The sequence below is a fragment of the Mesocricetus auratus genome, unplaced genomic scaffold (assembly GCF_017639785.1).
Source record: "Mesocricetus auratus isolate SY011 unplaced genomic scaffold, BCM_Maur_2.0 Super-Scaffold_100020, whole genome shotgun sequence".
NCBI classification, from domain to species: Eukaryota; Metazoa; Chordata; class Mammalia; order Rodentia; family Cricetidae; genus Mesocricetus; species Mesocricetus auratus.
The window spans coordinates 11502345-11527734 of record NW_024429201.1 but is presented as its reverse complement, the minus strand read 5'-3'; the positions used below and the strand labels follow the sequence as shown (position 1 = coordinate 11527734).

The 25390-nt window shown below is 39.6% G+C and overlaps 1 protein-coding gene across 2 annotated transcripts in view; it reads right to left on the bottom strand.

The window, feature by feature from the left end:
- The window catches only part of Zswim6 (zinc finger SWIM-type containing 6), a 161913-nt gene that overhangs the window by 50245 nt on the left and 86278 nt on the right, over positions 1 to 25390 (bottom strand). For both annotated transcript variants that reach the window (XM_013126472.3, XM_040728852.1), the window contains exons 2-3: positions 14192 to 14548; positions 1303 to 1451 (exon numbers count right to left, since the gene is read on the bottom strand). In XM_013126472.3, coding sequence (XP_012981926.3) covers positions 1303 to 1451; positions 14192 to 14548 — 506 coding nt within the window. The remainder of the gene's footprint in view (positions 1 to 1302; positions 1452 to 14191; positions 14549 to 25390) is intronic.

The following is a 25390-nucleotide window of genomic DNA, read 5'->3' as shown; positions in this document are numbered from 1 at the left end:
AATAATGAAATAAATGCTTAACTATTAAGGATATAATCCCAAAATGTCTAGTAATCAAACTCAAATACATCTATTGTCTACAGTTAATACATTTCCAGAAGATTAACTCTAAAGAATGACAAATTTAAAGTACCTGTGTATCAAGCAACAATTAAATCATGTGTGAAGTCTCTAAAGATTTAAATGCATTGCAATATAAACAAACTTTTGTAAACCTGATAATCTACATAGAGCTGTAAGATAAAATCTTTGTGACAGAATACACTACATCTTTCTTTCTTTCCTTTTCTCTTCTTTCTTCTTTCTCTCTTCCTTTCTTTCTTTTTAAACAAAGTCTGTAATCAAACCTGGGGCTCTCCAATTGGCTCGGGTTACAGGCATGCCTCCACCACACCCAGCTTTTATGTGGGCTCTGGGGAATCGAACTCAGGTTTGCATGCTTGTGCAGGAAGCACTTTACCCACCAAGCCATCACACTAGCCCCAGGATTATTTTCAAACAGGACTTCATCCAGTATTTAGAAATGACGTCATGGTACCAAAAGCTTTGCAAAGCTTCTGATCACAAAGAACCTGTGCTAAGGATACCAAGTATTTCTTAGGCCATGAATTTTTAGTAGCTGAAATAAGCACATCATTATTGAATAGTCTTATCAAGACAATGGGAAGAGATATTACTATTAGTTTTACAGATAAGAAAATTAACAAATAATTTCCCAAAGTTGTTAGTTTCATACATTTAGAGACAGTAGAACTTTGACGTCTATGAAACGAATTCATACTTTTGAAACTAACATTGAATACCATTGGCATTATTAAGATATATGTATAAAATGTTTAGTTTAAAATTATGCTCCACTTGGGAAAATTACCTAGAAAAAGAAATACATGTAAGGATATCAAGTACATTAAAGCCTTTACTTTGTTTTTACTATAGAAAGAAGTTTTGGGATTTGTTTGTTTGTTTATAGACACAAGGTTTTTCTGTGTAACAGCCCTGGCTCTCCTGGAACTTTCTCTATAGACCAGGCAGGCCTCAAACTCATGAGATCTGCCTGTCTCGTGTGTTGGGATTAAAGGCATGCACTGCCACCACCCAGGCAATAGTTTAAAACTGTAACAAATTATCAAAATGCCCCCACATGCTGCAAAAAGTCACTTAAACAAGCTAAGGTTTGTATTATAATACAGGTTCCTCACTGGTTCATTTGCTTAAAATCTCCACCCTATTCCATACAGGTTCTTACACAGTCACTGTATGTGCTGCTATACTGGAACCCTTCTTTGAAGCAAACAAGCATACCTTTGCAAAGAGCAAGTTAAGTTGCTTCCCGGATCCATGGTACCCTCCCTGGGAAAGGAATAGTTTAACTTGCTCCTGCACCTGCTCTTCATCCAAGTGCCAGCAGTTCTCATCATCGATGCTGGCACCTGCCGTAGGGTCAGGAGCACCTACAAAGAAAAGGGACACATGCTGGATTAAAACTGTGCTCGGAGGTTCTGACAACAAATTTGGAAATGATCAGATTCTGGTTTTGCCTTGACTCTTTTAAAGTTCATCTCAGTTTCAACTATACATACCAATTAATGACTGAAGCAAATGCAAATCACCTTTGATTTCCAAGACCTTCTTTATCAAATGCAGACTATTGCAGAGCTCAACCACTTCTGGTTTATAGAAGCAGAGCCTCTTGTTTATAAAGAGAAGTTTCTAAGTTTCCTAAAGAACTCAGTTGCAGGGCAGTGGTAGCACACACCTCTACTCCCAGCACTCGAGGCAGAGACAGGTGGATCTTTGGGAGTTGGAGGCCAGTTTGACAGAGCTAGTTTCGGAACAGGAAGGGCTCCACAGAAAAACCCTGTCTCGAAAAAAATAAAATAATAAACAAACAAACAAAAATGCTACTTTATTGTAAATGTATGATACAGGAAAACCTATGTAGGATATACTAGAAAAATATTTTGCAAAGACACCCAAAAAACACAGAATAAGTGACTTCAATGTAGCATTTCACTTTTTCCTATGTTAACTCAAGAAACTTCACCATTATCCACTACTGTAGAAACAACATGCTGACCTAAGTCTTTCCTTGCAGAAAACTAAAGATTAAAAAGGGAAATCAAGACACATGGGAGCAGGCTGTGCAGCTGTTGTACGAACTCAGGTTGTAGTATTACCTTGCCAGCTGCATAAATATTTTATTGCTGAAGTACACAGAAAAGACAACAGCTATATAATAAACCCAATGACCGAGGGCTACCTTAGAAATTTAAAAGCTACTCAGATACTTAAAGGGAGAATTTTTAAGCTTCCTTATTTGTTATGAAAATAAAACAATGACATTTTAAGGCCTAAGACCTGTAAGAAATGAGATTTTAAATACAAGAACATTTCACTTCTGATGTCTCATATCCTTAGGATCCTTTAGACAGTTTATAGATATGATTCTATGTCACTTGTCATTTAATGATCAAACGCAAAATTAATTGGTCAAGGAGATAATCACTGATGTCTCCTTAGAAACTGGGTCTACTTGACCTTAGTAGAGTGCCACAGTGGGACAAATCCTAAAAAGTGGCATTTATTATTCTTTCAGTCAGTATATTCACAGTGCCAACTCTGCCAGTCTGCCTCTTGGCAAAACATGGAGATAAAAGGGTATTCAAAACACACAGAATTCCTGTTCTTAACTAATTTAAAACCTAGTTTTAAATCTAGTACCTACAATAATAAATACCACTTATATTATGCCTACTATGCTTATTCATCTTTGTGTTTATGTGATCACAACTATATTTTAAACTGAAAAGTCTGACTGGAAATAAACACCCTTAACATAAATGCCATGGCCTGTGCTATTCTACTTCATTTTTTAAATGACTTGTTATAATCCTTTCCACTAATTCTATACCATAGTTGAATTGCAATACACTATTTGGAAAGCACAGCTTTGAGGAAGAGAAAAAGCAGTGCAATAAGAATAATAAAATGTATGATATATGTATGTATAGTGCTGAAAGGTGACAGTTCCTGCAGGTCAGAGTTTGGGAGACTTACCAGAACTCTGAGTTAGGCATGGATTGCTAGAATAAAATACATTCAGGAAATGGCAATGAGCTGAGATCTGCCTTAAGCAGATTAGAAACTAATCAGAACTCCACTACAGGCAGGGAAAAGAGGGATGGGTTACATGAGGGACTAAAAAAAAAAAAAAAGAACTTAGGCAGAAGGAAGCACAGTACATAGAAACAAAGTCCACTCAACCCGAGGCAGGGGCCAGGGCAGAGCAGTGCAACACAATCCTGGAGAAACAAAGACTCTCAGGCTTCGAAGCTGAAGAGCTCAGTGTCTCTTCCCTGGGAAATGAATAGGAATCAGGAGGACGTTACCTGAAGTAGAATGTGGAATACTCGTCATCCAGGTATGCACTAACTGCAACATTCTTACCATGAATATTAATTATGGAGCCACAAAAATGAATGGAGACAATCTCCATGTACTACAATGGAGTACAACTAATCTGAAAACATTGTAGAATGAAGACAACGAGAAGAAACATATACATAAAGACACTACCCTCATGTTGACAACGAGGCTTTTAAAAAGAAGCTATACATTATCTCAGTATACATTATCTGTGAAGGACAACACAGATGCAAGAAGACTTGGTGAGCACATAAGCATGTAAGGGACTATGCGGTGTGGAGAGGCACTGCTGTCTAGATTAAACTATTATACAGAATATGGGACAATTCTTTGACAAAGAGAAGGCTCAAATTTGTGAGTTCAGTTTTAAATATAGTGAATCTGGAATACCTTGGAGCTAGGACAAAGGAGGGCAAAGGATATTAATCAGGAAGGAGGGCGTGCAATGGGAGACAGTTCGAATTTTAAAAGGCACCCAGGAGAGGGCCTCGTGAAGACTCAGATTTAAATGTTGGGAGGAAAACCTGGGAGGGCAGTGGGAATGAGTGTCCTCTTAGAAGAGATAGAAAACACTTTCCCAGAAAGAGGGAAAAGTTGCTCTAATTAGGGACTGGGCAATTAGGCTGATGTCCAAGCTGTGTATGAATGAGGATTTTATCTGCCCCTACTGTCGCAACAATCTAGGAACCAACACACTTAGAATATCAAAAAAGAAGAGGTGGGAAGAAAGTATTTTCTAGCTAAGGATTCGCTTTGAAAGGCTAAAAAACCATTGTAAAGTATCATTACATACATGATTTCCTATTTTCCTCCCAAGGACGATTACTGGCATGTTTGTTCTTACAAATCTCATCTCACAGGACGCTGTAAGGACACATAATGCTATTGTAACTCCTAGGTCTACAAATGCATCTCTGAGGGATTCAGAGTCCCTAATTCACAGGTACCCTCTGTGCAAAGACAGCAATAGGTTCTTTATGGAAATGTATCAGAAGACACTGCCAAACAATGAAACTCCAGGGTCCCAACTTTTAAGTGCTCCCCAATGTATTACTCCAGGAAATCTCAGGTACAGCTCACACTGGCTACTTGTCATTCATTTCTACTATTCCTTCACACAATATGGACTATCAGAGCAGCTGTCCCTCTGTGTATCAACTTGTAGTGTGCTCTGTTAGAACTCCCTCCTCAGTACACAGTTCTCAGTCACACCTGGACATGCTTCAGGAAGAAACTGGCTTTGCTGTGTCACAATGTAGGGATCTCAACTGCAGAGGCCAAAACTCTATGGGAGAAATGTAGGACTCAGTTTGCCACAGGAATCCGTGTAGACATGGAACTTGAATGAGAGCAAACAAAATCATCTTCCTATAGCCTGAACTGTCAAAGTGATTAACATTGAGAAACCTTCTAAATACTGCAGACTACACTCAATTCTTAATTATTCCAAGCAAAAATCAAAACATGATATTAGAATCCAGGAATCACTTCTGACTTGAATTAAATGATTAATGATTTTACCCTTCCACTTAAAAAGTTTTAAAATACATTTTAAACTGCTTTAAGTAATCATTTATGTTTACACACACACACACACACACACACTAGTTCTTGCGGAAATGAAGATACATCTAGTGGTAAAAAACTAATAAATGTATGAATCTATTGTGATACCCACCCCCAATTTTTACAAAACCTGGTTTGACTTTTGAGCATATTTGAGGGTTTTGGTATGCTAGTATCAGAATTAGCCTACTTAAGATTATTATGACAAGGAGGAGGGCACTGGAGAATAAAATGACCTGTGAATAAAATCTATAAAGTCTACACATGAATTCAAAGGAAAAGCATGGTTCTAAGTCTGCATTAGAATTCCAGTCAGTTCAAGGAACAGTTTAGAAAGAGTATGTACCCCCGGCAAACTACTTACGCTTCTCAGGCTTGCTTCTTAACTCCAAAATTCTACATATAGGAATAAAGACATTAACCAGGCAATAAAAATTAGAAGTCTGCTGATGCACTGTAGAAAATTTTGGTTCCTTACTTATAAGAACAACTGCAAAGATTACTATTGGGTGTAAGGATTTTACTTGATATTCTTTACATATCAAGGTATATATCACATACATTATATGCCAAAAGACTAAATATTTACAACAGTAGTAATTATCTCTAAAGTATAACTGTACATATTAAGTTTTCAAGCTAAGTTTTGTATGTAATTCTGTGGCAAACTGTCTACTCACCACGTGTAAGACCATAGGCTCAGCTAGGTGGTAATGGCCCATAACTTTAGTCCCAGAACTTGGGAGGCAGAGACAGACAGATCTCTGAGTTTGAGGCCAGCCTGGTTTACAGAGCTATTTCCAGGAGAGCTAAGGCTACACAGAGAAACCATGTCTCAAAAAAGGTTCAATCTTCAGCACTGTTCACTAGCTAGCTAATTCAGTAACAAATAAATATTTAAAATGAACTTTAAAACTGGGGTTTAATTATTTAAATCTCAATATGTCTTGATTGTACACTTACAGTGCTTGACTTGGCATCCTATAAAAATGCAAGAGCTGCTGTATTTATTTCTACATATAAATGGTCACCTATAATCAAAGACAGCACTCTAAGCATTTAACTTTAGGAAAAAGGTGCAAAGAGAAACATAATTCATATATTTATATATTTACTTTTAAATATCCTGAGTTGGCCAGGAACCAGAATCACTGTCTATAAATTAAAAGCTTTAAAAGCTATCGTTTTCTTACTCATAATTATAAATGCTGTAATATTTGCAATATATAATCAATCTTTGAGGATATTATATTGTTAAAGTTCAATTATTCAGTTGCAAATCTTGGGTGGGGGGGAGAAACTATCTATTGGGGGGAGAGGGCAGTGAAACAGCTAATTGTCTGTTGTTCCCAGACAGGTATGTGTGAGCCTGGTTCGCCTCATAACTTGTCAATGTGACACCAGAGGAAAAAGCAAGGGAGAAATGGTGGACACAAAGAACCATGATTCCTAGGGCATACTGGATACCTTGGCACCACTTCAAACCTACTGAATCAGATTTTTCTCTCTGGACTAAGAAGGGGAAAGAACAAGGATTCTGTAGTTGGAGAGAATGTTAAGTATCTTTGCAAGTGGTGGACCTTAATAATAAAGCAAGGTACTAGAGGTCCCGAGGCATCACATGGGCCTCTCCCATTCTGAATGAAGCATATTTTAGGATAGTTACTGAAACAACTATCTCACACTGTGAATGCTGTCACTTCTCTGTATTAGGTAACACAAAATCATCCTGCACATTTTAAACTGACCCATGAAGACATAATCACAGTGGGCTTCTGCTGTGTTTGGCCCGTAGAGTTTTGAGTTCTAATTCAGGATGAGAAGGCCACTCTTTCTCTTCTACCTGGGTAGCACAGCCTTTAATCCCAGAACGTGGGAAACAGAGATAGGAGGATCTCTAGGTTCAAGGCCAGCCTGATCTACAGAGTAAGTTCCAAGACAGCCAGGGCTACACAGAGAAACACTGCCTTTAAAAAACAAATAAATAAAAATAAACAAATTCTCCTCTTCTACTCTACTGTGACCCACTATCATTTCAAACACTTATTTTTTTTTATTTACACACACACATTTGCTAGGCAGTTCTCTCCATCTTGTGGGTTGGGGATCAAACTCATATCATCAGCGCCTTACCCATGGAGCCATCCCACTAGCCCCCAAATAATGCTTTTAGCTATTTATACTTAGAAGTAATGCTCCTTTTTGTTGAAACTATCAAATTTGTTCTATTTAGGCAGAGTGCAGGCAGCAGATGTCTATACTGCAGAGGTAATATAGTCTCTCTTTTGGAGGGACTACAGAAGAATACTATCATAGCTTTAGTGCCTGCTGTTTAAGCTAGAAAACATTAAGTCAACAGAACACCAGTCCTACAAACTGAAGGCAAAATCGTGTCATCAACCATTGGCTGAGGAGAAATGGGCAAAACAGCAAAGTCTGTTGACTTTCAAGACTCAAAAACATGTCTTTCTTTAGAGCAGAGAGAAAACTAGAAAACTAAAAAAATGATACTGAAGAGACAAGTTCTTTAGAAAAGACTTAAACGTCATCCTTAATTTCCATTTTCAGATGGTGTACACTAATGTTTGTATTTTACTTTCCAATTTTGTTGCAGTTCAAACAGCAAGACCTGTCCTTGGGTCCTCTCCATCCATCTCAGGCAGTCTGCTGCCTACCAGGAGAGAACACTGTGTTCTCCAGAAGAAGCTGGGGAACAGCCATTTCCTTAGGTGTGGGGGCTGGCGGCAGAGGAGCTTCTGCTCCAGTCAGTCAGCTTCCTTTAGTTAACAACAAGGAAGTGAATGAGCAACACTTGCCAATGGAAGTATCTCGGGTCCTCAGTTTCCAGTCTCTCCTCCACCATTTCCCCCTCTCTGACCATTACTCATCTTTTATTATCATTTAATTTACTTCAGTCTTCAGGAGGCCTAAGAGACCTACTTATGGGCAACAAAAACAATCTGCTTATCTAACCAGCATGGAGAGACTGGGCTGTCAACTACAGGAGAAAGGAACAGAGGAGACTGTAAATGAGGGCCAAGGGTGTCAGGTATGACTGCCACACCTAGAAGAAAAGGGGCATGAAGGAGGCTACTGAGCTCAAACACCTAATCTATTACACCCGAAGAAACTCCTCAGGGGTGAGAGATCTTGTAATTCCTCTAAATTTAGCGACATTAAGCTTCAAGACTACTTCTTTTGCTAAAGTGAAAGGCCAGGACTCTGTGTGAAAGAAGGATGTACCATAACATATGCATGATCAGAGACTCTGGTAATAATCTAATAAAGCTTGTCTGAAAATCAGAGTGCAAAGCTAGCCACAGCCATAGATGCCAGTGGTGCTGCACACATTTAATCCCAGTACTCAGGAGACAGAAGCCACCCTAGGCTACATGAGAGTGAGTTGGTCAAAAAGAAAAACAGAACTCACGACTTCTATCCCAGCACTAGGGAGGTGGAGACAGCAGTGATATGACTGGGTGGAGAGAGGAATGTACGGCAGGAGGAGACAGGGAGGCATGGCAGGCTCATTGAGTCTGAGCAGCCGTGCAGTCGGGAGCAGCTTGAGGTCAGGTGGATCGCCCCTTCAGTCAGAGCATTGGCAGAGGTGAGAACTCTCTATTGACTGGCCGCTCTGCTTATCCCATCTTCAGCTTGAACCCAATATCTATCTCTGGGATTTTATCATTTGCACTACGATAGTCCACTAATATTTTTAAAGATGTATTTAATTCATGATGAAAACATCAAATTTTGGTTATAATTTGGGATAAAATACAATTTCTAGATGGAGATTTGGTAGTAATTATGAAATCCAAAATGCATGCACCATTTATCCTAGCATTTATACTACTGGAACTCGATTACTTAAAAAAAAAAAAAGGAAAATTAAAATACAAAAGCAACACTTACATTCAGGGAAAACGGGAGAGCACCTGTTGTAGCATAGGTCACCTGTGAGGTAAATGGTAAGATGCACCCACACCAGAGACCACTGAACACAACTTTATAACACTAAAACTAAAGCAAGACAGGTATTACCTACACCCTTCCAAAGAAGCAAATTACAAATGAAGTGTTCAACTGTTTTTTCTTTTAAAACTACATTTCAAGTTGTATGTGCACATGCGTGTATCTTATTGGCATAGAAATGTTGTCTGCAGAGGGTGCTGTGGTGGGACCCTGGTGCTGGGAGCAGGGAACCCATCTTTTTGTCTTCACATGCTTCTATAACTACCAGAATTGTTTCCGAAATCCATTCCTAACTTTTCTTTAGGTTTCACATGACTGCCTTTTCCAGTGGTGCGGTTAGAGAAACTTTCTCTTCTACACAATGTATTTATTAATTAAATGGACCACCAGTAGGTCGTACTTTGATTGTACCAACTGTCAGCATTGGACTGATCCACAATAAGAACAGGTTGGTAATAATCAAATATCTCCCTAGGATACTTGCAAAGGCTGGTTGCTAAAGAAAGTCCAATTACAATGAAAATGACCACCCACGGAGAAATAAAGGGAAGAGAAACGTTAACATGAGACCTGCATCAGATGACACCCCAACTCTCACTCACCAGTGGATTTGAAAAATTTTACATACTCTTACAGAATAAATCACCAAGTTCCTACAAAGAACAAGACAATTTTAAAGAGATGGTTTTACTTGAATTCCAGTACTCTGGAGGCAGAGTCAGGTGAATCTGTTTGAGTTAAAGGCCATCTGATGGTTCTAGGTGGCTTCTGTGCAGGTGAAACAAATCCTGACTTGTTTTTCAAGCTCATCCAGAGACCTATGCCAAATTTCTCTTTTCAACTATGAGGTTAATTTGTTGTTGTTACAGAGAGACATTCTGTATTTTAGTGGACCATATTCTAAGTTGAGTTGCATATTCCTAAAATGATGAAGAACGAGAACAATAGCCTGTGTGCCATGTACCGCTCTGACTAGGCATTTTCCTCCAAAATAAGACATGTTGTTTTTTCAAAAGGAAAGTGTCTATATTGACTCATCTTGTTTGGAAAAGAATTGTCAGGCTTAGTAAAGTGATATATAACAAAAATATTTTTTGATTTGTATTTCAAGTACTACAAATTTGTATTTCAAGTACTACAGGCAATAAACTGTTGAAAGAAAACAATAATAATTTTTTATGAATTTTATCATAAAGTCATATAGGAAACTACATGAAAACACAATGAAGTAAGACCTGACAAGGACTACTATCATGGCCAAGTCTATATTCACACTGCGCTTACAATGGTTGTGAATAGATGAGTCACCATACACGCACTACTACAACTGTACACTGGCAAAGCAGAGTTTACTGTGTAAGGAATATGAACAAAACAAAATGTTTAATGGATTAGATAAAAGTATTTTCAAAAATATTTCAAAATAATAAGAAAAGAGCTGGGCAGAGGTGGCACATGCCTTTAATCCCAGCACTCTGTGAGTTTGAGACCAGCATGATCTACAAGAGTTAGTTCCAGGACAGACTCCAAAGCTACACAGGGAAACCCTGTCTTGAAAAAAGAAAATAGAAAAGAAAATGCAAGAAATAGGATTTTAAGAAGCATCAAGTAAATTCAGAAGGAACTGAGAAAAACTATAATCAAAACTTTTGTTAATTTTAAGTTGAATTATACCTTTCTTTCAAAAAGGACAGAGATATGCTAAACCATGTCATCATGAAACTTACTAAAATTTAGTCTAAATTCTTTATTGGCCCTATGCATCTCCCAATTAAAAGTGGTACTTTTCCTTAGAGAAAAATTAAACGACCCCAATATTTATGTTCAAAGCATTTTTTTCTCAAATGAAAAATATAAGCACAAAATCATACAAGAAAGTACTGTTTTGAAAACAGACTTAATTTGAAAAAAGAATGCTTTATGTATAGATGTTTGAAGGCAGGTGATATCACGTGGTCAATTAATCTTTTAAACCCACCTTCTACTAAGTCATTAATCTAACAGTTAGTTAGGCCCTCCAGAGAACACATTTCTCACTTCATCATGTAAGGCTGTGGCCTGTTCCCACCTCTCTTGAAGACCATCACACTAGAGTGGAAGGCAGTGTGAAGCTCGTGTAAATGGCCCATTTTCAGGCCCCAAACTAGTGAGAAATTAGGTAGTGAGACAGCTGGTAGTGTAAAGCTCTGAGACTCTCTGCTCAAGAGCTCTTCTTATGCATAAGTTCTCTGAGATTCCAAGCTGTCCTTCCTAGTGCCCCTAAACATTGAAACGTCATTTGATACATTCCTGAAAACAATCATAGTTTACAGTATTTCATTCGGGAACACAATTTCAACATGGTAATGAACTAAAAAAAATCTTTTTAGGTAAGAAACCTAGGGAGCTGTTAACCTTCAAAGCAAGATAAATGCATCAAATATATAATTATTAATGGGGCCTTTGGTAAACTAAAACTCAGAGAACCAAGTGACTTTAATGGATTATTAGAACTAAGGAAAAAGAAAGCAGATAAAAGAACTATATCCTATTTGTCAATGTCCACTGAACACTTTAATAAGAAGGCCTAAATCAGTGGTTCTCAACTTTCCTAATGATGTGGCCCTTTAATAAAGTTCCTCATGTTGTGCTGACCCCCAGCCATAAAATTGTTTATTTGCTACTTCATGACTATAATTTTGTTCCTGTTATGAATCATAATGTAAATACCTGATATGCAAGGCTTCTGATGCGCAACCCCTGTGAGAGGGCTGTTCAACCCAACAGGGTCGTGATCCACTGCCCTAAATGGGATGACTCTTGGCTGATCTGAATTTTTCTAAGGCAGAAGGGTAAGAGGTTCCTATAGGGCAGAAGCTTGAGAAGCTCTTGAATGCATGTGTTTTCTGTGGGTCACAGAAGGTAGCTCTGCAGCATAGCTGTTCATACACCTGCATTTAACAGTGTCAGCCTCTTCCAGGTAAAATGCTTCCCACGCCTTATGACAACAACTTAAACAGAGCAGAGCCTGACACGGGAGCATTAGAAGAAACGTGACTGCGCGAATTTGCCTCTGACATAAAAACCATAATGCACAGTACCAGGAGACTTCTAAAAGAATGTTCGCAGCAGCTCTATTGTAAACAAGGCCCAGTAACAGTGGAATGGACAAATAAACTGTCATTCTTACACTGAGAATATGCCAACTAAATGTGATGTTGTCTGGTCATCATCAGCCACTTACGGCTACAGGCTTGCAGGGTGACTCTGGTGTGACTGGGGGTGTTGTAAGCATGAAACAGACACCACAGTTCAGACTTCACATGAAAAATTATGAACTGCCCAAATGATTTGAGAAGAAATACTCTGCCATCCTACAGACATACACATGTAGACATGAGCATGTGCGTGCGGGCACACACAAAATTTACAGTGTCAGTGACACATAAAACACCATTTTGAAGTCTCAGTATTGCTTGTCATTTGACAACTCATCATAACAGTATAAAGTGTTACTGATTAAGAGCTATATTGAATTTTACTTACAAAATAATACTAAAACCATGAAAACAAGTATGATAGCTACCTAAAAAGTAAACTATATTTTAAGCAGTATTAACATGAATCAGAAAATGGCATTAATACTAATTTTCCTTTTTTATTTTTAAAATTGTGTCTATTAGGGCCACAATGCAATTCTATTAGACAGGGAAACATCCAGAAAATGACAACAAATAAATTATAAGTACATGAAACAACATGGGTAAAACTCTACTATTAATACTCTGAGATATATAGAAATCATACTGTATGATACATGAAGTTTAAAAATAGATCAAGTTAAACCAGCATCTAATGATGTAAAAATGTCACTACCACCAAGGAAATGATTACAATACCAACCAGGGGAGCCTGTCAGGGAGGGAAGGGCATGGAGCCCTCTCAAGGACTCAGACCTGCCTACTGCTTGGCCTACATGCTGGTCTGCTGGATTTGTTAACTGTAGTCTACTTCATTACAGAATGCCATCTCAGCTTTAAAATGACCTAATGGTGCTTTCTATAAACGTTTCCATTTGTGCCGTGGAGTGGAAAAACTCACTTTGAAAAAACCCACAAAACTAAAAGAATTAGGTTGAATGACCTGTCCTATAATTCAAAGTACTACAACTAAATACATCTTAATAACATCAGGGTCCTGTGTTACTTAGCCAAGATTGTGAAACCTTGGTGTATTTTTAATTACTTACAAAATTATTTCCAAATGTTTTAGAAGCACAAACAACTTGTATTGAGAACAGAAGTTAAAGCCTTAAGTGATAACACCTGAGGTGCTATGCATAGCCTTGTTTGTGTGCCTGTCTGTTGGTTTGTTGTGGGGCAGGGTCTCTCACTGTTAAGTAGACTAGGCAGGCTGGACAGCAAGTCTTAAGGATCTTCTTGTGTTTGCCAATTACAAGTATGTCATCATGCCTGGATTTTTAAGCATGGACTCTGGAAATGTAACTCAGATCTTCTTGCTTGCAAGGTAAGCACTTTAAGTGAATGAGTCATCCTCCAAGTCTAGTATTATTTACATTTTTAAATATAATATATGAAAAAATGTTGGCAGATATTTCTGGACAGTTCCATACATTCTTTAGGGTTCATTTCAAAGAAATTCTTTTAATTAAAGCTCCACATATCACAAACTCTAAACAAGTTGTAATAGTTTTTTAAAGTTTATTTTTTTTCCTAAGGTACCACATAAGAAATTACCTGTACTGGAAAGTACATTTTAAAGTGAAATGTAGACATATTCATGTGCTAAAAATTATACATTAGATGACAAGTGTCTTGTATAATATCTACTTTAAATGAAATGTTGTTAAATTAAACAAAGTGTTAAGAACCAACTTTTAAACAAGGAAGATTTTTTCTGAGCACAAAAAGTTTGCTCCTTTAGATGTGGTATGGCATACAAGTAATACCAGAGGAGGTAGAAGGCTGAGGAGGGACAAATTTGAGTTCAAGGCCAGCCTGAGCCATACCTAACAAGACCCTATCACCTAGCTCTCCCCCAAAAGGGGCTTGCCTTCTAGCATGAAATCCTTTAAAGGCAATGTTGTAGGATACAAACCTAAGCTAATCTCTCTCTATCAAAGAGCATTACTGATGACTTATTTCTCATACTTAATTCATTTTATGCATAACTGAACTGATAAATGAAAAATAATGCAGAGAAAATTGACATCATCTGTCATACTCACCATGTACTTGGTTGATTTCTGAGTTCTGGGAAAGAATTTCATCCGCTAGCTTTTGAGCAGTTGGCAAGACTTCGGTGTGGTGCACCGTGATCAAATACTGAACAAACTTCTGCAGCTGGTCTCTGCTCATCTGGAAGAGAGTCTCTGAGATGGGAAGGTGCAGTTTGACCTGATCTGGCTTGCGGATGCGGTATAAAGACAGTGCCACAACATGGGCACAATAAAATATGTCCTTGTTTCCACAGCTGCAGGTCACTGAGGTAATCTTGCAACGATCAAAGCTGATGGCCACGTTGCAAATGGTTTCTGGCTCCGATTGTATTGCAGGTTCTGTCACTGTACCACTCAAGTGGAAACCTGGGTGACAAGAAAGGCAAAGGTCAGTTTCTGCACTCAGAAGCTAGTCCTAACGCTCGTAAATGGGTGGTTCTGAACCACACAGCAGGGAAAAGAACGGGCAGAAATGGTCACACCACTCATAAGCACCAACTTCTCCACCAGGGATGAGAGGACAAAGGGTGACCAACAGGACTGAGGTTCTTCGCACACCAAAATTAAAACAACTGCAGCACACCTTGATTGTATTAGTGATAGCTATACTAAGCAGTCACCTCACAACATCATTACTGTACCCATGGGTGGGATACACAAACAAGATCTAGATCAGAAGGACACTGGTGGTCTTCCTTCTTGTGTGTACATTTTAAAGTGAAGTCACCTGCCTTATTCAGCCTTTTCCACATCCAAACTGTCCCCAGGAAGCTACCAATTCACACTGCAAAGGTAGGGGAGGTCCCTATCACTAACTTTGACCAGAGAAACTTCTTACTGCAGGAGGGGGAGAGAGGGAGAGAGAGAGGGAGAGAGGGAGAGAGGGAGAGAGGGAGAGAGGGAGAGAGGGAGAGAGGGAGAGAGAGAGAGAGAGAGAGAATGCATGTATATATATTTATGTATATATGATATATGCCTCTACATTGCAGTATCTAGCAACAGTACCAATAGGAAGCACTGTAAAACCTACAGCTGTTTATGCATAACACAGTCAATAACTGGCAGAGGAAAGCTTAGATACAAGTTTAAACACATATTACCCCCTCCACAGTATAGTAACCTCAGTAAGAAAACGGCATTAGAGACAATACACCTTCAATTTAGAACCAGACAGGAATCTTCTACAAGTTCCATCAATAGTGGCCAGTTGGACACTGCTTGTAATGATTCAGAAGTACAATGCTTGCCCCACTGAGGAAGTCATTTGTCCTTGGAGAGTTCTAGCTAAGTCAACTGAAAATGCCTCCCACAACCAATGTGACCTACTTGGTCAGTGAACAAACCTATACTTTTCCCCTAAATGCATGGGAAAGCTACCCTGCAAGGGGGTTGGGGGGAGTTCTGGGTAATGGCAGGGGATAAGATATTTAGCCAGCCACCCATCCCAAAAGAGACACTCATTCCTTGGCAACAAGAAGATCCCTTTGGGAACATCGAGGGCTCAAATTTACCTCATGATTTCAAATGCCTGACAGAAACTTGAGTGCTAAATAATGGAGCTCTCAGTCTTCTCTTGGTCTTCTGCTATTTATGCAAAAATTTGTCAAACTGGTGACCGAGTTCCCCTTCACAAACCACATGAAACTGGGTAAGCGCCGCACGTGGCTTGAGAGTATCTAGCAGACAATACCAACAATTCACCCATCAGGACCCCACTAACTATCACCTGAGTTACCCGGACCACAGCTCCAAAGAACACAACCCTTATGGAGTGAGGTTGTTTCATCTTGACAAGATAAGTATGTTGTAATGATTTTTTTAACCAAATAAATCAATTTATAAAGGCTATCCCATAAACGCAAACTATTGTTTCACAATAGGAAAATTTGAAAACTGTGGTAGTAGATATTTAGGGTTTTCCCCCTGCAAATACAATCTATTTAAAAACGGACATTCTAGTTTCCATTACCACTTTTATCAAGAGCTTTTTTGGGGGGGGGATTCAAGTAGGGAAAGGATATATAGAAATTAAATCTTTTGATTCTTATGCTTTTATCCATTAAAAAGTTAATACATAAAGAAAAAACATTGGTGAAAATGTCAAAAATAAAAAAACAAAAAACTAAGGGCAATCTTGCCTTGGTACATACCAGACGTAATAAAAATATATATGTAATAAGAATGTATGGCACAGGCAAAGATAAGACCAAAAGAAGTCTGAGTCAGAAGAAAGGCCCAACCATATTCTATACATTTAGTTCACAGGAAACTGTTTCCAGTATCACATATTTGCATAGAATTTTTTATTAGTATAGAAGCCAGATATCACAGCATGTAGAATTGTAAATTGGCATGTATAAGATGAATGAACATCTTCCCACTTAACACGATCACCTTTCTCCTTGTCTATCATGTGAAAGACTTTGTCCCTCCATAAAAATGATATTGGAGAATTCTAAACACAGACAAAGTGTTATAGTATTTTGTTAGTGTTCTGACAAATAAAGCTTGCCTGAATATCAGAAGGTGGAGCTAACCACTAGTTAACCACAGAGGTCTGGAGGCTCGTACAAACAGGAAGTGATATGACTGTGCAGAGAGAGGAAGTGATAAGGCGGGGCATAGACAAAAGCTCAGACCCCTTTTAGTCTGAGGAGCTGGGAGAGGGAAGACATGACTGTGGCTGGTCCTTTACTTCTTGGATCTTTCAGCTTTTACCCCGACATCTGACTCTGAGTTTTTACTATTAAGATTAATTAGGATCACGCAGCAACAAAGCCCGTAACTAAGGACTTAAAAAAAGAGAAACACTAGGTAGCAAAGTATCTACAATACAGGCTATGAAGATAATACATTCCTAGCATGTTCAGCCCTGAGAACAATCCTCAGCAACATGTGTGGGGCATATACAGACACACACACACACACACACACACACACACACACACACACACACACATCATCATCATCAAGAGTCAACGATACAGAATAGGTGCTCTGAGAAAACACTAAGTTAATTATCATTAAAGAAAAAAGGTCCTTAAGAAAACTGATGAAGCTCCCAAAGAGCTAGTGCAAAAAAAATGTTATTTATTCATGTATCTGTCAGAAGGGGTGAAGTTTACAGAATTCTGATATAGTACTATTAATGCTAGAGGGGAGATTCCACCTATTATCCAAATGCTATTTAAAAAAGTGATTATTCTTCTATTCAGATTTTTATACCAAACTTTAAAACATTTTGACCTCCAAAACAACTAATCCCAAAGATAAGAGGTCACAAAATATGTCACAGAACTTCATTAATCTAAGCTCATCAAAGATTAAGGTATTTTATAAATGTTCTTTTTAAAAATTCTAACACCACCTTTTTTGGGGGGGGAGTTCAAATGTTTTAATGAAGCTGCATATAAAAATTCTAACACCATCTTTCAAGTGCCCCATTCCTTTAAAAGCCCCGGTCTTTTCCGATGGAAGTATTTCTAAAGGGTAATGGTCTACTGCCGGTTGGCTTATGCCATGTCACCCTACCCAGCCAACCAGGGCTGAGCTAACTGCAGGTGCCAGCTTTCTGAAAGTGAGCTATTCTTATTCCTTCGTCTGTTTGTCTGCCTTGATGACTCTTCAGATGGCTTGTCTTCGAGGAAAAGGAATGCTGTGAGCTCAGCTGGGCCTCTCATTTGATAGTACAGCAGTTACTTAACACATGGAGGTTGATTCGATTTGGGGGCAATTTTCCCCTTGCCTTCAGGTAAGGTTATGAAGTGGGAGACTTTACCTCAAATACAGGAAAAACCACACACTCATACATAAATGGCAACTCTATAACTTTCTAAGACCACGGGGTACCAAATCAGTATGAAGAAATTCCAATAAGCAGACTTCAGGATTTTATAATGGTATTTTGTCCTCTTCAACCTGAGCAGCTGTTGAAATTCCACTAACAGTCTGTGTATGCTAAATCATATTGATGCACACAGAGGAGAAGTAAGAAGACTGTGTCCCTCCACCATCCCAAGAGGGCTGGGGAGACGCCCTGTCTCACGTGACTCACACTCCATCTCCCCGCTATGGTTTCCTTAGGTGCTGAGTGAACTGAAACAAGACAACTTCCGAAGAATGGGTTATGTCTGTCTGAAGCTCTGACCAAGCATGATGACTACCTGTTTTAGGACAAGAACTGAGCACAGCAAAGAGGCCAGCCCTGTATTATCCGGTGAAACATTTTCAAATAAGTAAAACTGAAGAAATTCCTATAAACCTTCTAAAGTATGTTTGGGCCTGGGTGGTGGCACATGCCTTTAATCCCAGCACTCCACAAAGGAGGCAGTGCATAGTCAATGAATGCACTGAACTTCTGGAGTGCTGGTGCCTCTCCATCTGAGCACAGCCCATCCAGTCTCAGCTTCTCTGTACACATCTCTGCACCTGTCCTGTCTTCATTCTCTCTTCACTTCATACACATCCTTGGGTCGAGTCCAAAGTCATGCAAGTCAAAGCCGATCTTTGTTGTAAGACTTAAAACCTTGAAGTGCTTGAGGAAAATGCTTCAAGACTTAGACATAGACAAGGAATGTAATGATAAGGCAAAACCCCAAGGACTAACAAATGGGATTCTACTAAATTAAAAGGCTTCTGCATAGCAAAGGAAGTAACCACCAGCAAGAATATTTACGGAGGCACAAAAACTAAACAAGTGGGCTAATGAACTGAAAGAAAAAGAAAAAGAGAGGAAGAAAGGAAAAAAGAAAAAGACAAACGGTGGTAAATGAAAAAGTGTTCAGCAACCTTAACCGTCAGGGGAAAAGGATTAAAACTCTTTAAATGTCCATCTCACCCCATTCAGGGTTGCTGTCACCGAGAAAACCCATGGCACCAAATGCTGGCAAAGACACAGGATAAAAGCACCCTTTTGCACAGCAGGTGGAAAGCAGACGGTGCAGCCAATAGCACGGAGGGTCTTCAAAAAACAAAACCATCCACCATGACCCAGCTAGACTACTTCTGGGCCATACCAAAAGGCAAAATAGCACAACAGACACTGGCACACCATGTTTGTTTCTGGAATATTCACAATAGAAATAAGAAACAGAACTGAACTCAAGCCCACCAATAGGAGAATAGCTGAAGGAAACATGGTATACATACAGAAGGGAATTTTATTTGGACATTACAAAAAAAATGAAATCATGGTATTTGCAGGAAAATGGATGGATGGAACTAGAGATCACTGTTAAGCCAGGCTCAAAAGCAAATATATTGTGTTTTAGCTTGTACACACAGAATCTAGAGTGCATATGTCTGCAGGTGTGTAAGCATTATTAAGGGAGGAAAAATGGGGATGTGATAGCAATAGGAAATACTTTCTATAAAAGTGGAAAGGGGACAGACAAGGCCAGCAAGAGAAGGGTGGGAGGATGGCTTCAGGCTAAATGGTTAACAACTAAGTATAATGATATATATGCATGAAAACTAAAAAAAAAACTTAAAAATATTTGCTTGACCCTAAGATATAATCTATTAGGAAGTTAATCACGAAGAATGGAAGTCCCAGAAAAACTGTTTTCTTATCCTATTTATAAGTCTCCACATTCTCAGCCTCCAGGAACAGAAGGAAAACTTTGTAAGGCAGGGCAGCTTCAAGCAGGTATTGGGATAGCCTCCAGCCCCACCCGGATGTTGCTGCGCAGATGCTGTGTGCCTTGAATGCATTACTCAGCCTTTTGGAGTCTCACTTTATTTGTGCGAGTACGTGGGTAGAAACGTGCAGCAAGGCTGTTTGGGGATTAAAATGAAATAGCATGTGTAAAGCACCTGGCACATAGTAAACGTGCTCATTAAATTTTATTTCCCTTCCCTTTCATTCCCAGCTGGAGAAACAGAGGGGCGTGGACAAGTTCCCTTCATCCATAACACTTTCTTTTTCTAAGCTACTGGAATCTTGGGGGAGGAGGTTGCTCTTATAAGGGGGCTTGGAAAGTAAAGAGAAATCACAAAGCTTTTTGAGGCAAGAGACGAGGGAAATTCTAGAAGAATCATTCTTACTTGAGAACAAAACAGAAAAACGTAGTCACTCCCATGTCTGCTCAATCCAGCTCTTCTTCGCCCATTTCCCTACTTAACACTGATGATCTCCTATGCAGAGAAACTAAAAAAATAGATTTGTAAATACTTTAATGCAGTGAGTTTTAAAATAGGATACTAACTCCCCACCCCCGAATCCTGAAGTGACTCTCAGAGCACCCATGTTAACAAAGCCTTTCATAATTACACCTAGACACTAGTGACCTTTTACACTGTCTCTCCTCGGTGTACATTTAGTTTCAAGAGGCCGACATGATTTGGGCTACCATAAGAGAGAAAGATAAATGAAAGAGTTGGATTTTCCTAAGGGCAGACATTAAAGAGATTTGCACAAACAGAGATAATGTCACTCATTTCAGTAAAATATTCTTATTGGGAATTACAGGAGTTTTGTCTTGTTTTTTCAAAGAAAGATTTTATTTCCATTAACATGCACTTACTACTATCATTGAATAAACATGCATTTCAATTATTTTACAGGTTTTAACTTGAAACAAAGTGCCTTAGTTAGCATTTCTATTGCTGGGATACAACGCCATGACCACAAACAACTTGAGGAAGAAAGGGTTTGTTTCATCTTAGAACTGTCAGATCATACTCCATCACTGTGGGAACCCAGGGAGGAGCTCAAGGCAGGAGCCTGGAGGTGGGAACTGAAGCCAGAGGCCATGGAGGAGCCTTTGCCTACTGGCTTCTCAATTTGTTTTCTTTTACACAATATGACCACCTGCCCAGAGGTGGCAAATGCCCACAGTGGGCAGGGCCTTTACACATCAATCAGGTAAACACCCCACAGGTTACCTATAGGTACCAATCATCAATCAGGTAAACACCCCACAGGTTACCTATAGGCATCAATCAAGGAAACACCCCACAGGTTACCTATAGGCTTCAATCAAGGAAACACCCCACAGGTTACCTATAGGCATCAATCAAGGAAACCGCCCCACAGGTTACCTACAGGCATCAATCATCAATCAAGGAAACACCCCACAGGTTACCTATAGGTATCAATCATCCATCAAGGAAATGTACCCACATTACTATAGGTATCAATCATCAATCATCAATCAAGGGAATGCCCCACAGGGTTACTTATAGGCCAATCTTATGGAAGCTTTTTCTCAGTTGAAGTTCCCTCTTCTCAGATGACCCTAGCTTCTATCAAGTTGGCAAAACAAACAAACAGAAAACAACCACCACTGGGACACAAAGTAACTGCCAATAGTTAGAACCCCCTAAACAAAACCCTTAAGGAATTTTCCATAAGCAACCCAACGGTTCATTATAATGCTCTGAAAATACAATTCAACTCAACTTTGCACACAATATTTATTTACATTTGGATTGTTTTTTCAAAACTTATTTTCATTTATGTGTGTGTAACTGTGAGTGGGCTCCTTGTATGTCAGCAGGTACTCATCAGGCCCGGCAGTGGTAGCACACGCCTTTAATCCCAGCACTCGGGAGGCAGAGGCAGGCGGATCTCTGTGAGTTCGAGGCCAGCCTGGTCTACAGAGTGAGTTCCAGGACAGCCTCCAAAACAATAGAGAAACCCTGTCTCGGAAAAACAAAAACAAAAACAAAAAGAGAGCATGAGATCACCTGGAGCTGGAGTTGTGGGTGGTTGTGAGGCACCAAACATAGATGCCCCAGGAACTGAACTCAGGTCCTCTGGAAGAACAGCAAGTGCCCTTAACTACTGAGCCATCTCTCCAGCCCCTGCATCTTACAGTAAGAGACCAACAGTTAATATACTCAGCAGAGAAACAGGAAAGGGGCAGATTTCTCACACATGAACACATTCAAATCATCTATATTAAGTCTTAATAAAGACGAAGTTTTCTGCAAGGAAAACTTTAATTCTTCACTGACAATAAAAAAAGCTTTTCTTGAAAGAGATTGTTCTCATGCATAAGGGTTGTTTTCTTGAGTTTCAAAAGGGACAGAGACCCATGACCTCATGGAAGAATGCCTGTTTGAAAACACACCAGGAAGTTCTACAGGTTCTAACTGAAAAATGGCTATGAACGCAAAGCATTAGAAAATTTCTAAGCTAGAATAAACTGGCAGACATGAAATAAACACACAGGCCTGAAACCATTCCTTTCATAGCACATTCTTTTCAGAAAAATATGCGCCCTGTGCATGAAGTGCTCAAGTAACATATTCTTTGTTAGAGAATTTAACAGAAGCAGTCGTGTAGTACTTACACAAATACATCTTTCGCCCCTTTCCTAAATAAAAAGAACCCTGGGGAAATTAAAGGCAGGAAGCAAGGCAATGCAATGTTATGGCTGAAAGGGTGGCCAGGGTTGGGAGAGGATATTTTCTGTCTTTTCAAAAGCTAGATCTGAGAATGTAGAAGTGTTAGCATGTAATGCTCTCATACCAGTGTATCTGTTTGTTACCTAGCACACTAGTCTGGTTCAATGTGTCATAAGCAGTATTGATTTACGACTGTTAAAGTAGATGAGGTAATCCTTACCCCCCAATCTAACAGTGAACCTTTCCTAATTTGAAACTATTGCACACAGTCCAATAACCTGCACTGCAAGGACCAGTGCCCACTTATGTTCTCATTCAAATCATGCACCATCTCCAGACCAGCAGGACAGACACTACGGGGCCCAAGATGGAGACAATAAATGAAACTTAAAAAACCAACTCATCTAAAATATCATATTCCTTCTTTAACTACATAATTTTCTCAAAGGGAAATCCTAAATTAAAGAGACTGCATCCTGTGTGCTGGCTAATTAAATCCTCCAGCCCTAATTTCTAATACTAAGCTTAAACCGCTTGTAGAAAGATATGAGGAGATTTTGCTGGTAATTGCTAATAAAGTAGTTTCCATCTTTCTGAAAAATTATTTTTTTAAAGGAAAAGCTTAGGTGCAACTTAAGAATGGCTACTTAAGAAAGACTCACTTGCTCACTTCATTAATATTTGAGAAAGACAATGGCAAATTAACGCAACGGCCAGACTGAGAAGCACACACAGCACGCCATATAAAGAACATAAAAATTTACGGAGCATGCCGGGACGGCCCTAACCAAGGGTTCCCAGCAGCACTTTGTACATTACTGGGTTTGTTTCCTCGTTAATGGGAATTCTTACACCACTTCATACAAAGATCCAGTTAATCAGAATACCTATGTGTTAGCCATGAGTGGCATTAGTTACTTCAAACTTTTAAGAGACACAAACACACCAACTTGGCTCTTTGTAACCAGCAGTCAGAGAGATAGATGGGAGTTTAAGCAGAGGAGTGCAGGAATAAAACAAAACTGCAGAACCCAAACCCTGGAGCAGGTAATCCACCTCTCACCAAATACTTTGTCAGGGTGTATGTGAGGGGCAACAATCGCTGCTCCGTCAGAGAAGCTGGGCAGCCAGGAGGGGGCCCAAACAAACAAATGGGAGTCAGAAGTTCTTCTCTTCAAGGTGCATAGCAATGTAAATGCAATGTTTTCTCTGATGCCAACCTTCTCTAACACTAGTAAAGCATTCTGGCTTTCTGCCCTTCTGAAGGAGCCACCAGCCATGCAGCCTTCCCCTCCAGGTCCCAGCACTACCTGAGGTCTTCACAGCCTCCACACCTTTCATTACTCCCTCTAGGGCCGCGCTCCTGGGTCTCCAACTTCTGAAGTGCAGATGGAGTTTACCAGTGCCTTTGTTGTCCCAACCACAACTCTTGGCACATCCGCACACCTTTGTCATGCCTCCCAGGAATCAGAGGCTAACAGAGAACACAGAAGACCTGAACCTGTTCATTTCCTGTTTTGCTGGCAGCCCTCAGAAATGCCTGGCTGTTTTCCTTCAGCAGCAGTGACCTAGGGAAAACACCAGAGACAGACCTGTTTACCAAGTCAAGAGGTAAGGGATTGTGGGATCAAACTCGGGAGGGGAGGATGCAAACCAAATACTGTTTCCCGAAATCTGAAGTTCTAGCCTAACTTTAAACTGAGCATGAGCCCCCATGGTTGGGACCTAACCCAGGATCCAGTCCTATTTATCAGCTTCATCAAGATAAAAATGCAACCATCAGATTCCTTTTCAGGTAGGATCACTGAAGAGAAACTAGTGTGCTCTTGGCAAGGCGGTGTGGTAGAGCACACTTAGATGAAGCTAAGAAACAAGGAGTTTCTGAGATCCAAGTGAGAGGCTTCCACAAATGCAACCTTTCTGCCACAGCACAAATGATTCTAGAAAACCAGGAGACTAACATATCCAGATCCTTTATGTGTAGACAAGTCTAAGGCTTAGGACTCTTGGAAACCATATGGTGTGTCTACTTCTATAGCCCAAGGATCCACAGCTCTTAGAACAGGCTGGACAAAGTTATCAACTGAAACTGATGGGGTCTTCCAGGGAATGCCTGCCTCACATCATGTAAGTTACCAAAAAAAGTAAACACTGTGACCTCCAGCCCAGGGTACTTTAAGTTAACTGAAAACTATTTTAAGACAGTCCTCTCTTTTACTCGGAATTGAACTGGCAGCTTGGACACAGCAGAGGTCTACAACGTTCACATCACAGACGACCTTCTCAGAGAACACACGGTTAGAAGAGTCTGGAAGATGAAAGAACCCAAGAACATTCTTGGCATGTGAAATACACAGGCTGGTGCTCCTCAAATGGAATGCATGTGGATCATGTGGAAAATTAGTGATGACAAACATGACCAGGCCACTCACCCCGGGTCTCTGACCCATACCCAGTGATGCGATTGCTGCTGGGCTGGGAACCAGAACTACTGACCTGGATGATTCTAATTACAGCCCAAACAAGATTGTCTCTTCAAAATTCTAGGGTAAACACAGTAAGTGGAATAACAGAAGAATACATAATTCTTTATACAAGGAATTTCATGGGCGCTGATCATGTGGGCCCACGGTAAAGCACGTGGCTAGGACACACCAAGTTCACCTGGAGAACTCTCAGCACCAAAAAAGCATTTTAAAACATATACACAATCTGCAACTTATTATGTAACCAAATGTTCCCACTTCATCAGGTGTGGGATAGTAAGAAGGCAGTAAGAAATAATATTTTCTAGTAACATGTTATCAGTAAAATCGTTAATATTTACTGGCATACCATCATAAATAAAAGTTTCAT